We start from the raw sequence: 15,726 nt of genomic DNA, 5'->3' as shown, positions 1-15,726 counted from the left end.
CAGATTTGCATTCGGATCCATTAGCTTTATTATATCTATATAAATATCAATCAATAATTTTAGAGAAACAAAATCATATGATGAGACACTGAAATAAGTATACTATATTCGACACATATGGATAAACAATAATAAAGGCTGTTAGTCATAATATTTATCATATTAATTATAATTAAAAAATAATCATAACTACTAATTAGAAATCACATAATTATATGTGCATCATTAATACTCAATCAGTTCCAAATTATAAAAATTCTTGGCTTTTTCTCAATACATTATTTTTACTTTGTATTTAGAAGTGTATAGTAAAATCTACATATCTAGAAGGAAGTATTTAAGATAAAACACGAGCTACTAATACTCGTGGGCATAACCTTTAAATATTTTCTACATTTTAAAGTTGAATACCTACTATTTAAAATATATTATATATCAGTAGTCATATTAACTGAAATTAACATAATGAGCTATATTAAATTAATGTTGTTACTTATATAAAAATTAATTAAAGCTTATTTAGATATTTTTATTTATATTAAAAATTAATATTATTAGTAATTACTTGAAATAGTTTAAATGGTACTCCATTCAACATTTTAAATTTCCTATATATATATATATATATATATATATATATATATTATTTTTACTATATATCTAGACCTAGTGTATACGAAAATGCATAACAAAAGCTATATATCTTAAAAAATAAAACATCTTATGATTTAGAATGAAGGGAATACATATTAGTAATATTACAAAATTAATACGAATAATCATTAGGCATAGGAATAACTTTTAGATTGTTTAACTAGTACTATATTCTTAGAGATAAGGATGTTATCAGATGTTTTCAAATACAGTTTTGGAATTGGATAGAGAAAACATAAAATGGACTCTGATCAATAAGCATGTCTTTTAGCAAATTTTATCATGAACCAGAGTTTGGTCGGTTTTAGTGGGGATTTCATGCTCGGTTTTCAGCACAACCATATTTTACAGATAGTGCAAAATAGTTTTATCCCTATGAAACTTACTATTTTCATAAAACTTTTATCATCTCTCTTTATCGATATAGTGCCACATCAACATATTTAATGCTATGAAATTCTAATAAAACCTCCATTAAGACCATCCTAACAACAGACACTTTTGGTGTCTGTCTTCCATTGTACTGTTGCAGGTTTCATTTCAACAAAGAAGCTAATTCTCAAGAGCCGGAGCAGTTCTAGAGGGCTAGTTTCAGATGGAAATCAGTTCCGACGTGGAAATCACAAAACTACATGTTTTCCAACGTATGGGAACCGTTTATTAGCTATTAATATCTTAGAGCAAGGTTAATAGTAAAGCCAAGTGCTTAACTATAAGCTAAGTGATAAGAACCAAGTTATATAGTAATAGTCTCATACTTATCTGTAAGACAATTTCTCTTTTCTATTTCTCATCACAATACTTGCTATTTGGGTCTACCACTGCCTATGCATTTATGCTCAGCTTGGTGCTTGCACAAGAGTCAAGCTATTATCTCACTCCTCTCTTCTCTCCTCCACATCAGTATTAGCTTAGCTATAAGCTCATTATTATACCTGCTCTTAGTTTACTGCAATTGCACTTTGGTCAGAACTCAGTGTGTACTTCAAAAAAATGTTCAACGAATAAAGGTTGAGCATTCTACTCCGTCATTATTTTACATGTCACGCTAAGTTTACCCTTAGTCAAATATTACTAACTTTGTTCATCAATTTCGAAAAATCCTTGTAGCTTTACAACATTTGGATTATATATTATGAAAGTGTTCTTCATAGTGAACCTAAAAACATAAATCTTATATCATAGACCTATATAATTTTTTAGAAGATCAATAATCAAAGATATAAAAGTTTGACTTAATTAGGACAAACCTAATATGACATGTAAATAAAAACGGATAGAAGAATGGAAACAAAAATGCCAAAGCCAAACATAAAAATGGCACTTGCTACAAACAACGGAAAGAGGTGGGTTCCTTGTCCCGAAGCTTTCAAGAAAACCAGCGACTTCAAGACAACTCCATTACTATGCAATCAAACTATTAGGATGAATTAATGATCATAGCATCCACACGTCCTCAACCCTCATGCATACACTTTGCCGAAAAGAAAATTCCACACGCATACATTTGAGCCAAGTAATAGATTTCATTATTCCTTATGTGCGTTGTCGCAAACTTTCTAAACCTCACAGAACACTAAACATTACACCTGCTCAATCCAGCATAATATATGAAATATGGGGTAAAAGGCAAACGTTATAAGGAAAAAAAAATTCTTTGGCTTACATTATATAGCATTGGTCATATTAACTGAAACAAATCTAGTTAGTCAAATTAAATTAATTTCATTAGTTATATTAAATTAATTAAAGCTTTATTTATATATGCTGTATAGTTTAAATGGTACATATTAGTAATATTATAAAATCAATACTATTAGTCACTAGCCACAGGAATAGCTTTCCGATTGTTTTAAGAGATACTATATTCTTCATATGGATACAGATTTTGTTGGATATTTTTGAATACAAATCTGGAAGAAAAAAGCAAAGTTTGTCATGAACCAGAGCGTATAGCAACCAATTAGTGACACCACGACATCGCTTTCAATGTCCCATAGGTTTGACTTCCACCAAAGAAGTTGTTTCTCAGGGCAGCTCCAAGGCCTTGTTTAGTTTCTGAAAAATTTTGCAAAATTTTTCAGATTCCCCGTCATATCGAATCTTTAGACATATGCATGGAGTATTAAATATAGATAAAAATTAAAATTAATTACACAGTTTGATCGGAATTGACGAGACGAATCTTTTGAGCCTAGTTAGTCTATAATTAGACAATATTTGTCAAATACAAACGAAAGTGCTACTATTTCTATTTTGCAAAAATTTTTAAACTAAACAAGGCCCAAATGTATACTGAGGGTCTGACACCTCATTTGGTGCTCTGGTAGCCAAAAATGCTCCAATATCAGAGCCAAAGCAGGTTTCAGAGGGGTTAGAGCCACGTCAACCAGAGCTGTTTCAGATGGAAAATCAGTTCCGACGTGGCAATCACCAAAGTGCATGTTTTCCAACGTATGGGAAAACATTTGTCAGCTATTAACGTCTTAGTTGACTACAATTGCAATTTGGTCAGAACTCAGTTTGTTTGTTGATTTTTTTTTAAAAAAACTCACTGTGTTCCCCCAAAAAATGTTCAACGAGTACAGTTTGGACATTCTGACATAGAAGAGTGCAAACGAAAATGCCGAAGCCAAACATAAAAAACGCAGTTGCTACAAACAACGGAAAGGTAGGTTCCCTGTTCTGAAGCTTTCAAGAAAACCAGCAACTTCATCAAAACAACTCTATTACTTTCTATGCAATCAAACTATTAGGATGGGATTGTGACATCCACATGTCTTCAATCCTCATGCATACATTTGAGTCAAGTAACAGATTCCATTATACCTTATGTGCTTTGTCGCAAACTTTCTAAACCTCATGAACAGTAAACGTTACATCTATTCAATCCAGCATAATATATGAAACATGGGGTAAAAAGTCAGACATTACAAGGAAAAAAAAAAATTCTTTGGCCATACATCACCAACTGCCATACTGAAACTGAAAAGGGGATGTGCAAGTGCAAGTCTCTAAAAAACATTTTGCAAAACAAAGACAAACAACCGGCGGTTTTAGCATGAAGTGGAGGAAGGCGACCCGCGGGCGACTCCACGGATCCGCCGCCGCCGGCGATGGCGGCCGCTCCTAGCGCCGCTGGCCTCCTCTGAGCGATTCAGTAAGTCCTCCCCCCATCCTCCCCTCTCCCTCCCCTCCTCCCCCCCCTCTGTCTCCCCCCTTCCCCTTCATGCGTCTGCAGCTAGATCCAGCTCGAGTTAGCCATGGCTGGCTCCCCCTCGGGCGTCTGGCCCAACGGGGTCGAAGAGGCCATGGAGGCTGGCTCTCCTGGACGCCTTCTGGAGGCCCTGGCCCTTGGGTCACGCGGTGCCTCGGAGGTGCCCCCTGCTCGCAGTTCCTGGGCGGATCTGGATGGAGAAAGCCTGCCGCCGCCGGGTGACTTCTTCGCTGGTTCCCCGGGACTTCTTCGTGCCTACCTCGGCCGTGGTCCTGCTGAGCGAGTGGCTCTCAGTGACTCGGAGGCAGACTCGGACCCGGAGCCCTCGCCCTCGGTAGCGCCTTCGTCCTCGACCCCCCAAGCCGCCGCCGTTGGCTCCGGTTCGCCTGGGTTTGGAGACGGGGGAGCCGTCTCGTCGCCGCCGCGTCCGTCACTGTCGCCGTCGGCACGGCCGCAGGCCGTGGGGTTTCCTAGAACCGGTGAGGCAGACCCTGCCGCGACGACGCTCTCTGACCGCACGCCCGCAGCTTCGTCAGGAGCCCCCTGCTCGCCGACATTCTCCGTCGGCGTCTCACCCGCCGCGGGAGCTCGGCGTCCCGGACGGTGAGGGCTTCTTCCGCGTCCAGAGCAGGCGCTCCCCGCTGCGCTCCCCTAGGGTGGGATCTCCGGCCGGGCCGTCTTCCCCTTGGAGGGTGCCCCCGGAGCTCGAGGGGCGCTGCTTCCGCTGTCTCCGCGGCGGCCACACCAAGGCGGCCTGCTCCTTCCCGGAGCGTTGCTACAACTGCCGCTCGGAGGGGCACAAGGCGGTGGCCTGCCCGCTTCCTCTGCTTGCTAGCGTCCCTAGGGCCAAGCGCCGCCAGCCTGTTTCTTCGTCGCCCACCCGTCAGCGCCGTGTCTTGCAGCGGCTCCCGCGTGGCGGTCGTAGCCGGGCATCGGCGGACACGGTGTCCGCAGGATCCCCCCGCGCGACATCGCCGCGTCTTGCATCGGCTCCCGCGCGGCGGTTGTAGCCGGGCGTCCGCGGACACGGTGTCGGCCGGGTCGTCCTCAGCTGGCCGTTCTGCCCCGGTGTCAGAGCCTTCTGCCCCGGCGTCACAACCCTCGCCGCCACCTCCCCCTCCTCCTCCACCTCGGCAGCAGGGGCCTGCGGATTCTATCTTCGACCCCCCGGACCCGGAGTCTGACGTCGAGCGGGAGCGGTCCGTGCTACGCGCCCCGGAGGAGAATAGGCCGCTCTGTCCGTTTGTCATCGTGCCGCGCTCCTTCGACATCCAGGCCGCGGAGGACGCTCTGGAACGCGCTCTCACGGCGACTGTAGGGGGAACCAGACCAGCGGTCTCCGTTGCGGAAGTCCAGGACTACCTGCGAAGAAGGTTTGACCTCAACGATGATGAGTTTGATGTTAAGCACCACTTTTCGGAAGACTTCATTGTGCGCTTCCGGCATGGAGTTGACCGCCAGCGGGTCCTGGAGTCCCGACGCTCTGGTGTTTGGCTCCCGCTGCTTTGGAACCCGTGGCGTCACACCACCGAGGGGCACCTAGGCCGCTTCCACTTCAAGGTTGTGGTTGCCCAGTCTGGGGTTCCCCTGCATGCTCGGAACCTCGACGTGGCCCAGCGCTTCCTAGGTTCGGCTTGTGGGAAGTTGGAGCTCTCCAACTTCAGAGACCGCCCCGACATCAACGATCGAGAGTTCTTCGTCTCCGCGTGGTGCTGGCATCCGAGCTTCATCAACGCGGAAGGAGTGATCTTTATCCCAGAGCCGCATATCCCTGGTGTGCTGCCGCCCGAAGTATGGGTTCAAGACGCTCATCTGCCTGGCCTACGTTACAAGGTTCACGCGAGACTCGTTGCCTATCAGGATTGGGCCTTGACCCTAGGATCCCCTGGTCATGATGGGGGCTTTGAGGACAGGGACCATGGCGACGGCGGGGAGGGCCGATCGTCGGGCGGTGAAGATAGTGAGGTCGATGACCACCTAGACCGGCGAGGTCAGGCCCAACCGCGTGAGTTGGGCGCCACTCAGCCCTGTGACGCCGGCCCTTCCAATGTTGGGGTGCAGCATTCTGTCAGAGTTGGTGAGGTCCTCTACCCAGTGCGTGTGGAACGCACACCGGTGACGCCCCGGCCGGGCCGGCTTGCGTCCTTCTCGTTGGGGGCTCTGCCACCAACACCGCTCCTAACGTCGTGGCGGCATGCTTCTCCAGCAAGAGGACTCATGGGGCAAGTGTTGGCAGTGGCGCCCCTTCTGCTGCAGGGTGGCTCCCCCCATCGCCTCCTCAAACTCGGGTTGACTGGTGGGCGGCACTGGTAGAAAGCGAGGCCGCGCCATTGCCGTCGGCTCCACCGTCGCTTGTGGTCATTCTGCTGCTAGTGGGAGATCCGAGACGCAGGAAACCATCCAGCAGGTGGCCAGCCAACAGGGGCGGACCATCACACTGTCCAAACATGAGTCGCCAAGTTTGGTGCCACGTCGAGCCCTAGGAGCGAGAACTCCCCCTTGCGTGACAAGTAGCATCGCTGAGCCACTCACGCCGACCACCTTGATCCAGAGCATGGAGGACCGGCTTTGCCTGCCGTTGCAGACCCCGTTGCTTCAAGGCCCTCCAAAGCTTCGCAAGCCGAAGACGCCGGCGCCAACCTTGCTTCGGCGCAGCGCTAGGCTCGCTCGGACCCCGCGAGAGCCTGACTGCACTGTGCAGGCGCGTGTCGTGCTGCTGAAGAAGTTGGGACTTCAGCCTCCAGAAAACCCACTGTTGGGCTCGTAGACAGTTGCCCTCTGCTAGAAGATCTTTCAGCAACCTCTTTCTGACGCCTGCCATGACAACCTGGAGGTGCTGCTGGGAGGCCGCTTCGACCCGATCGCCTTGAACCTCAACATGCTCGGCCTCGACGAGGAGGCCCCCCTGACCTGATGGCGTCAGGGCACTTAGAGGCTTAACTTTTGTTTCTTGATGAATTATTCTTGTTTTATCTGGAACGTACGGGGGCTCAATGGGCGTGCTCGCCGTTCGGTGGTGCGCACATTCCTGCTTCAGCACCGGTCTTCGCTTGTGTGCCTACAAGAGACCAAACTCTCTGTAATTCCCGCTGGGACTGCTTGTGATTTGTTGGGTCCAAGTTTCGACTATGATTTCATGCCGTCCATTGGCCTTGCTGGCGGGATTCTTCTGGGGTGGTGCAGGGACTCCTGGGCAGTCCACGACGTCCACAAGGGCGCTTACTCCCTGTCCATCAGGTTGAGTGCGGTCGGCTCGGATGCGTCTTTGTGGATCACAATGGTGTATGGTCCACAGGATGACGCCGCCAAGGCTGAGTTCCTGGACGAGTTGCGTTCTTTCAGAGCAACGCACCAAGGCGCCTGGATGGTGTGTGGGGACTTCAATTTGGTGTATCGAGTAGAAGACAAGAACAATGATCGTCTTGATCGTCGCGCAATGTGAAGGTTTCGCTCCTTCTTAGATGGCGCGCAACTTCAGGAGCTAGACTTAATCGGTCGAAGATACACCTGGTCCAATGGGCAAGTGCCTCCCACCCTGGTGAGGTTGGATCGTGCGTTCGCTTCGGTCGATTGGTTCACGGCGTTTCCCGTCCACTGCCTTAGGGCGCTCTCTTCCGACTGCTCTGACCACTGCCCGTTACTCCTACTTCTTGACTCCCAGCCATGGGTTAAGAAGCGGTTCCGCTTCGAGTCATTCTGGGTCTCCCTGCCAGACTTCCTGGAGGTTGTGGCTGCGGCATGGGCGGCGCCGGTGTTGGGCGTGGACGCCTTCAGAGTGGTGGACGTCAAGCTGCGGGCGGTCGCTAAGGCTCTGTAGGCTTGGAGCACCGACAGAATTGGAAGCGTGCGTCTCCAACTAGCGCTTGCCAGGGAGGTCGTGCTCAGGATTGACGAGGCCCAGGAGCTCAGGGTACTGTCGCCCAGGGAGCAAGCGCTGCGCAAATCGCTCAAACTACGTGTCCTCGGCCTTGCTTCGCTCGCCAGGACGATCGCCCGACAGCGCTCGAGGCTGACCTTCCTCTCGGAAGGAGATGCAAACACGAGATTCTTCCACCTGCAAGCCTGTCACCGGGGAAGGAAAAATCGGATTGACTCACTCTCTGTCCTGGGCGATGAAGTGTTCTCTGAGGAGGGCATGGCGCAGGCGGCCTACGACCACTTCAACTCCGTTCTAGGCGCAGCTTTTGATCGTACAAGACGGATGAACCTCGAGGCTATCGGTCTTCCGTCCTTGGGCTCCGAGGCACTGGAGAATGTTTTCACGGAAGATGAGGTGAAAGGAGTGATCATGAGCATGCCCAACGACAAGGCCCCAGGGCCAGATGGCTTCACTGGCATCTTCTAAAAAAAACTTAGGAAATTATCAAGCATGATATTATGAGAGCTTTCCATGCTTTCTGGGCGCGCGACATGAGAAGCTTGCACCACCTAAATGATGCATTATTGGTGTTGCTTAAGAAAAAGTGAGTCCCTGTGGGACTTAAAGACTACCGGCCTATAAGTCTGATCCATAGTCTCAGCAAGATAATCTCCAAGTGTCTTGCTTGTAGACTGGCACAGGTGTTAGGGCAACTGGTGGCTGCAAACCAGAGCACATTCATCAAGGGAAGGTGCATCCAAGATAACTTCCGGGCTGTCCGCTTGTCTTGCAAGGTACTGCACGCGGCCCGGTTGCCCTCGATCTTGTTGAAGATTGACATCGCAAAAGCCTTCGACTCTGTTTCCTGGCCGTTTCTGCTCGAGGTGCTGCAACAATTGAGCTTTGGCGCCAGATGGAGAGATTGGATGGCGGCAATCCTGTGCACAGCCAGTACAAAAATCCTCTTGAACGGAGTGCCGGGGAGACGCATTTGCCACGCCAGGGGGCTCAGGCAGGGTGACCCGCTTTCACCGATGCTGTTCGTGCTCGTCATGGAGGCGTTCAACCTTATGATTCGCTGGTTGGACGACCACGGGCTGCTCTCGGGCCTGGGCGTCCTTGGGCCAGACCAACGTATCAGCTTGTTTGCTAATGACGTAGTGCTTTTCGTGGCGCCCATGGAGGCCGACTTGCTGGTCCTTCGGTCGGCCTTGGACATCTTCGGTCAGGCCTCGGGGCTTTTCGCAAACATGGAAAAGAGCATCACAATGCCGCTACACTGCATGTATGAGGAGATTGCGCGGGTCAACGACATTCTGGCGTGTCGCGTGGAGAGCTTCCCCAGCCGCTACCTGGGCATTCCGCTTTCTATCTTCCGTCTTAGGCGAGGAGACGAGCAGGGTCTCATGGACATGGTTGCTGCTCGCATCCCGTTATGGAAAGGCAACCTCCTTAACATCGCCGATCGTACTGCATTGGTTAAAAGCACGCTTTCAGCAATTCCCGTGCATACGGCGATGGCGGTTTGCCTTTCGCAGTGGGCCCTAGGAAGAATTGATAAGATACGCCGTGGCTTCATTTGGACTGGAACGGCGTCTGCCTCTGGTGGCCGGTGCAGGGTGGCCTGGCCGGTGGTTTGTCGACCGACTGAGCTGGGGGGGCTGGGCGTCGCTGACCTGCAGCGCGCGGGTATGGCGCTGTGCCTAAGGTGGCCGTGGCTTCAGCGGACTGACACGCGACGACCATGGCTTCGGCTCCCCGACAAAGTTGAGAAAGCAACCGCGGAGTTCTTCAAGGCAGCGACGGTTGCCGTGGTGGGGGACGGATGCTCCACGCTGTTCTGGGTCGACAACTGGATTCATGGGTCCTGCATCCGCTCCCTGGCGCCGGCCGTCTTCGATGCTGTGCCGGTGCGCAGGCATGGCGTCACGGTGGCCGAAGCACTCCACAACTCCAGATGGGTGCGCCACGTCACAGGTTCGCGTTCTGTGCGGCTTATTGCGGAGTTCGTCAACCTCAGCAACATCATCGACCGGACCATCCTAACCCCTGGAACGCCCAACACCTTCTCCTGGCGGTTGAGTGCCGATCAGGCTTACTCGGCGTCTTCAGCCTATGGGGCAATGTTCATCGGTTGCTCCCATCCTATGGGAGCGCGACAACTTTGGAAGACGTCAGCGCCTCCCTGTGTGCGGCTGTTCTTCTGGCTGGTGATGCATGGCAAATGTTGGACGGCGCATAGGCGCTGGCGCCATGGCTTGCAGGATGATTGCACCTGTATCCTTTGTGACTAGGAGGACGAGACGATAGACCATCTGCTGCTCTGGTGTGTTTTTAGCCGCGAAGTCTAGCAGCTCTGCCTCGCGGCGTTCTACTTGCAGGGTTTAATCGTCGTCCGGGAGTGTTCAACGATGCTTTGGTGGACTGACTCTAGGAGGGGGCTGCCCAAGGTGCTGCGCCGCGCCTTCGACTCGCTTTTCTTCCTAGTCGGTTGGTTCCTGTGGAAAGAACGGAACGCGAGAACCTTTGGAGAGACGCCTCGCTCGCCAGCGCTGATCCTCCAGGCGATCCTCGACGAGGCCGACTTCTGGATCGCGGCCGGGTTTCGTCGCCTCTCGGCCCTGGTGTGCCGTCGTTCGCGTCTGCCTCTTCTTCTAGCGCTTTTTCTCTCTGCAATGTAGACTCTTGCCTTATTCCAGTAGACGTAGGGTTTCTTCGGTAATCTACGGATTACTGTGGGGTGTACGGACTCTCCATCTGCTTAATGAAACACATGTCTTTGCATGTTCTCAAAAAAAAAAGTGCAAGTCTCTATCACCCATGATAACAATGATCAGAGACACTACTAACATCTCAAGCGGAAGTAGCTTCAAAGGCTAAAACCTTACTCAGTACCAGGATATCACTTCCTTCCCACCAATAAATGAGAAGTACCTGTAATGTAAATAGAAAAAAACACATTTATTCATACTGGTGTGTTTGCGCCGCAGCCACAGGGCTGGGAATGGGAGAGTGGGAGCAGAGCGTTCAAGAGAAAGTATGCTCGCTAAAAAGTGGGCCATGATGGGCATTCCACTATTCAACTGTCCCATAGGAGAGGTCATGCTGGGCCCTCTTTTTACTTTCTGTTCCCTGAGCCCAACATTACTTCTACGCATGTTGCTTTCAAGCATTCTGGAGTCCTTCGGTTAGCAACAAAGACAGAGTTGTATCCGGACCTCTGTCACTAGATAAACAAAAAATTGCTTTATGTGATGGTACCGAGGGAAAGATGGTGACGGTTGGGAATGGCACAGGGAAATTAAAGAGAGAGAGCATTCATGTAGGGTGGTTTTGGCGTCATGTGGATGACATGGAGCATGACCACGAGTCGTCAGGGTGGGAGCAATTGTTACCTTTGTTGTAGCTGGATTATCCTTATTTACAATTACACATCTTCGGAGGTATCAAAGAAAAAAATTAATTTTTAATGGGTCTTTTAAAATCAAAATACTCTCGTTTGAGCATCTTGAAAAGTCTTTTTTTATATAAAAAATCACTCTCTAAAACAATCATTGTTTCGACAGCTTAAAATTCGCTATCTGTCTTTCAAACCCCTATCAATTTGTTGATATCTTTTGCACACTCTAGAGAGTTAGAGCCACTTTTCATCTTTAGCTAGTGAGAAATCCGGAATAGAGATGATGACTATAATTGGAGATATAATTAGGAAAACTGTTGGGGTGTATTTTTCTAACAAAATCTCTATTCCTATTAGTAGAAAGAATATAAAAAACTTCTATAGTTGCTCTTAAGATTTGGAACATCTATCCAAATCAGCGCTCGGTAGTTTGATTATTTTACCGACAAAGTTTCATTTGAAACTCTCATATATCCTTGTCAGCAAAGGATGTGCTACTATGTGCGCTGGCGTTTGGCATGAGTTTTTTTTCCGCGAACTTTGGCATAAGTGCTTGTCACCTGTGTAGTGCTGGCCTGCTGGGCTCCTTGCCCAAATGACCCGCTCGGAATTTCAGACAAGGCCGGAAGCCCAACTGAAGTCCGCTCCGATCACTAGACGGAATCGAGTCCGACTGTCCAACCAACCAAACTAGTGAAACTACTACCTATCTGCAGAGCCCCCCGACTAGCTGCACCCGATCTGCATTCAGAGATGCCGTCACCCCTAGGCCGTCTGAAGAAGCTAGCCGAGCTCTCTGCTCCTGCTGGCGTGTCACCCTCACCAACGAGAACGACGATGGCCTGCTCATGCAGCCGACAGATGTGTTGTACTTGTACGAGGTCCGGCTACGCCTCCTGGCCAAGGAGCTCTGCCAACTCCGCCTCGTCTGTCGGTCATGGCGGTCGCTCACCTCCGACTCGGGGTTTGCTAGGGCCCACGCTTCCCGCCACCCGCCGCTCGTCGCCGGCATCTGGAACTGCACCAAGGTCCACCTTCTCGACTTGACCTGTTGTAATAATATCGTCAGGCGGTTACATGTGCCGCAACCCGTGTACGATCGGAGCCCAACACAGCACAGCTCAGCCTGCTCTGCGTCTCACCTATAGATGGATGTCTCAGCTATGTGCTCGATCTTGGGGCGACCATCGTATCCTACTACTCCTACCATGACCATGAGAGGAACTCCTCCGATGACATCGAGCCGGATGCCATTTTCGCTTTCGATCTAGCAACAGAGGAGTGGAGGCCAAACACACATCGCGAGCCACGCGCACTGAGCAGTAATTCAGACAATGAACTCAAGTTCAGTAAAAAGATGGACAGCCTCCAGTTATCTGTATTGGACAGTTGCTTGGTCACATCATATCACAAAAACAATACAGATTGCTCAATGGATCTATGGTTTCTAGTGGACATGGACATCGACAAAGGGATCTGGACGAAAAGATATTCGATTGATTGCAAGGAACATGCGTCATATAGGCCTCCATATATATCCACCGCATGTTTTGGACGATAGAAGGTTAGTTATCTGGGGGGCCGAACAGGAAAGGGTCCTGGGAGTATATGATCCAAGAACAAACATGGTACGCTAAGCTAGATAGTATGGAAAGTATGCATGGTTCCGTGCAGATGCATGTAGGATCGAAGCCTTTTGTGTTCAGGCCTTCAGAGCTGGGCCTTGGCTTCGCCCAGCTACAGCTACACGGTCTCCCGTCGCACTTGCATGTTGTTATATTTAGTAGTCATTTTTCTATTATTTTGGTCATATAAATTTGATCATCGAATCGAAAAGGAAATTCCACATGCATACATTATTTGAGCAAAAGCCAAGTGACAGATTCAGTTATCCCATATGTGCGTTGTCGCAAACTTTCTTAACCTCGCAGAACAGTAAACATAACACCTACTCAATCCAGCAGAACATATGAAACATGGGGTAAAGAGCCAACATTATAAGGAAATAAATAATTCTTTGGCCATACATCACCGGCTGACATGCTGAAACTGAAAAGGGATGTGCACAGTCTCTATCACCCTTGATGATAACAATAATCAGACCAACATCTCAAGCGGAAACAGCTTCAAAGGCTAAACTTTACTCTGATCGACATCTCCTATTGGTATAGATCATTTCCTTACCACCAGTAAATAAGAAGTACCTACAATGTAAACATGAAATAATACATTTATGCCATACATAAGCATCTAGGGGAAAAGAGGGGAATAAATAGTATATAAGAATACTCACATCATTTATTCTCAACACACCAAGCTCAGCAGGTTTCCTGTATACAAACAAATTGAAGAGCAGTGCTCCAGCTCCACAACATTTGTGAAAGTCTTGCTTCTTGGGTTATAAATCTGTAATAATTCCTTGTCTTCTATATATATGACTAGAGTTTGGTCATCTAGGACCACCACAGGATGCACATAGGAAATCCGCATGTCATATTGTTCAAATCTTATGTGATACTGATTGACCCAGTTTCCCTTCGCAATGTCTGTCGAAATCCATATGTCCATTCTAGGGATTATGCCATACAAGCACACAACAGCCAAAGAGCCATTCAGGTCAGCCAAGGTAAGACTCCTTGGTATTGGAGAACAAACGCCATGAAGCACCTGAAAAGCATTACCAAGAAAGCTGATATTGGGTCCCAAGATAGTCCCCCATTCCTCTGTCTCAAGGTCAAATGTTATTATCATGTCTTCCCTGTTAACTTCCCTAGAGAAGGCCAGCTCATAAAAGGCATTCCAAGACAAAAGGTAGGCAACCCCATCAATGACCACATCAGTCCACTTATTGGTCGCAACCCTCTGTGGAGGGGCCTGTTTTTTCCTCCACATTGCATGGCTGCCGTTGTTGAGCGTGAAGACCTCAACCAACTCATGAATACTCCTACCTGAACCAATCTTATCAAACCTTCGAAGCACCTTCTGCTCGCCTTTGCTTGCTGTCTGTCCAAATAAATAAGAGGCACCTTGTTGTTTCCTATCTGAGAAGCAATACATAGTTCCAGTAGCTGGGTTCAACAATCTGCTGTTGAAGCATCCTATATTACTGACATGAACAAGATCTTTCGCCATGCTGACAACCCTATCGCCATACTTCTTAGGCACCTTCTTAAGGCTCTGGCCAGACAGATCCATGATTTCCACAAGGCTGCCATTTTTCTCGTTATCCCTATAAGCAGCAATGAGAAGGGGCCCCGGGTGGCGTGTGGCATGGGCCACGATGAACTGCGGATCTGAGAGGAGGGCCTGCCACGGCCGACACACGATGCGCAGGCGGCAAAGATCCTTAGCCGGGAGGCGCAACAGGATCTCATAAATAGTGTCTAGTGGAAGAGTACCTGTGTCGGATGCAGCAAGAGCAGGCATCACGCGCCTGTCTAGGCCGGAGCGCATCTTGGATGACGACGCCATCTCTTTCTCTGAGACCAAAAAGGAAATTGGTCTAGAGATTATTTCATTTCTTCCTTAGGGCGCTGATGAAGGCATCGAGATGGGTCTCAAGAGGAGAAAAACAACAATCAGAATTGAGGTAAAATCCCCGCTACAATTAGGAAGGCCCCGAGAATGCCAATGCTTACCGAGGTGTGCGGATGTGAAGGAGAGTCGCGCTCTTCCTAGCCGGATGGCGGAGCTAGTCAGAGGCCCTGTCACCTCGCATGTAGGAGAGATCGCGGCTTTTTCGATCAAACGACGTGGAGTGGCAGAGCGGTGGTGGCGAGATTGGGATCCGCCGGCTTGTCGGTTCGTGTGTTTGCGCCGCCGCCGCCGCCGCCACCGTGGTGTGCGGCTAGGGATGGAAGAGAGTTGCAGCAGAGCTCTCAAGGAGAAGTACGCCTGCTAATAAGTGGGCCATGATGGGTATTTTGCTAACCGTCTAGCCCATATTTAAGGTCCTGTTGGGCCCTCTTTCCACCATGGTGTGTGGCTAGGGATGGAAGAGAGTCGGAGCAGAGCTCTCAATGGGAAGTACGCCTGCTAACAAGTGGGTCATGATGGGTATTTCGCTCACCGTCTAGCCCATTATCAAGGTCATGCTGGGCCTTCTTTTTACTTTCTGTTCCCTAAGCCCAACATTACTTCTACGCCAGTGTCGATTAGCAACAAAGACAGAGTTGTATGTCGACCTCTATCACTAGAGAAACAAAACTGCTTTATATGATGGTAACACATTGTGAAGCATCTGATGGATGAAGTAAGAGTGAGGCAAAATCCAACCTCCATTAAAAGCATGAGCACAAACAACAAAAATATACGGTTGATGTTTAGCTTTTCCCTTAATTTTCAATGCTTCAGCTAGTAATTGCACGCCATTCTCATTCCTACTGCCTTTTGCGTTGTGCCCGCTAATAAATTTGAACACAACTGAGCTGATGTTGATGTTAATTAGAGTAGGTACAATAAGCCAACTCAGCTTGGCTTATAGCCAAGCCACATCAGTGTTTGCTATATGGCAGTAAGAGAAAAGAGAATAGGGAGTGAACTCGGTGCCAGCCACGTTGATAGTCACAACTAATGTTCCGAGGCGCTACTGGGTCC

General features: G+C 48.9%; 1 protein-coding gene across 1 annotated transcript; it reads right to left on the bottom strand.

Moving 5' to 3' along the window:
* Window positions 13,013–14,676, bottom strand: LOC110433182 (F-box protein CPR30-like). The gene is made up of 2 exons (XM_021454953.1): window positions 13,424–14,676; window positions 13,013–13,334 (listed from the first exon to the last, which is right to left on the bottom strand). Exon 1 carries the CDS (start codon window positions 14,599–14,601, stop codon window positions 13,435–13,437), a length of 1,167 nt encoding a protein of 388 aa, XP_021310628.1. The 5' UTR covers window positions 14,602–14,676; the 3' UTR covers window positions 13,013–13,334; window positions 13,424–13,434.

The sequence above is a fragment of the Sorghum bicolor genome, chromosome 2, assembly GCF_000003195.3.
Source record: "Sorghum bicolor cultivar BTx623 chromosome 2, Sorghum_bicolor_NCBIv3, whole genome shotgun sequence".
Lineage (NCBI taxonomy): Eukaryota > Viridiplantae > Streptophyta > Magnoliopsida > Poales > Poaceae > Sorghum > Sorghum bicolor.
Note: the sequence above shows the minus strand (reverse complement) of the source record. Positions and strands in the feature narration are given on the sequence as shown.

What these genes read in the sequence shown, in the direction of transcription:
- LOC110433182 (XM_021454953.1), bottom strand. Translation starts at nt 14,601, where the DNA reads ATGGCGTCGTCATCCAAGATGCGCTCCGGCCTAGACAGGCGCGTGATG.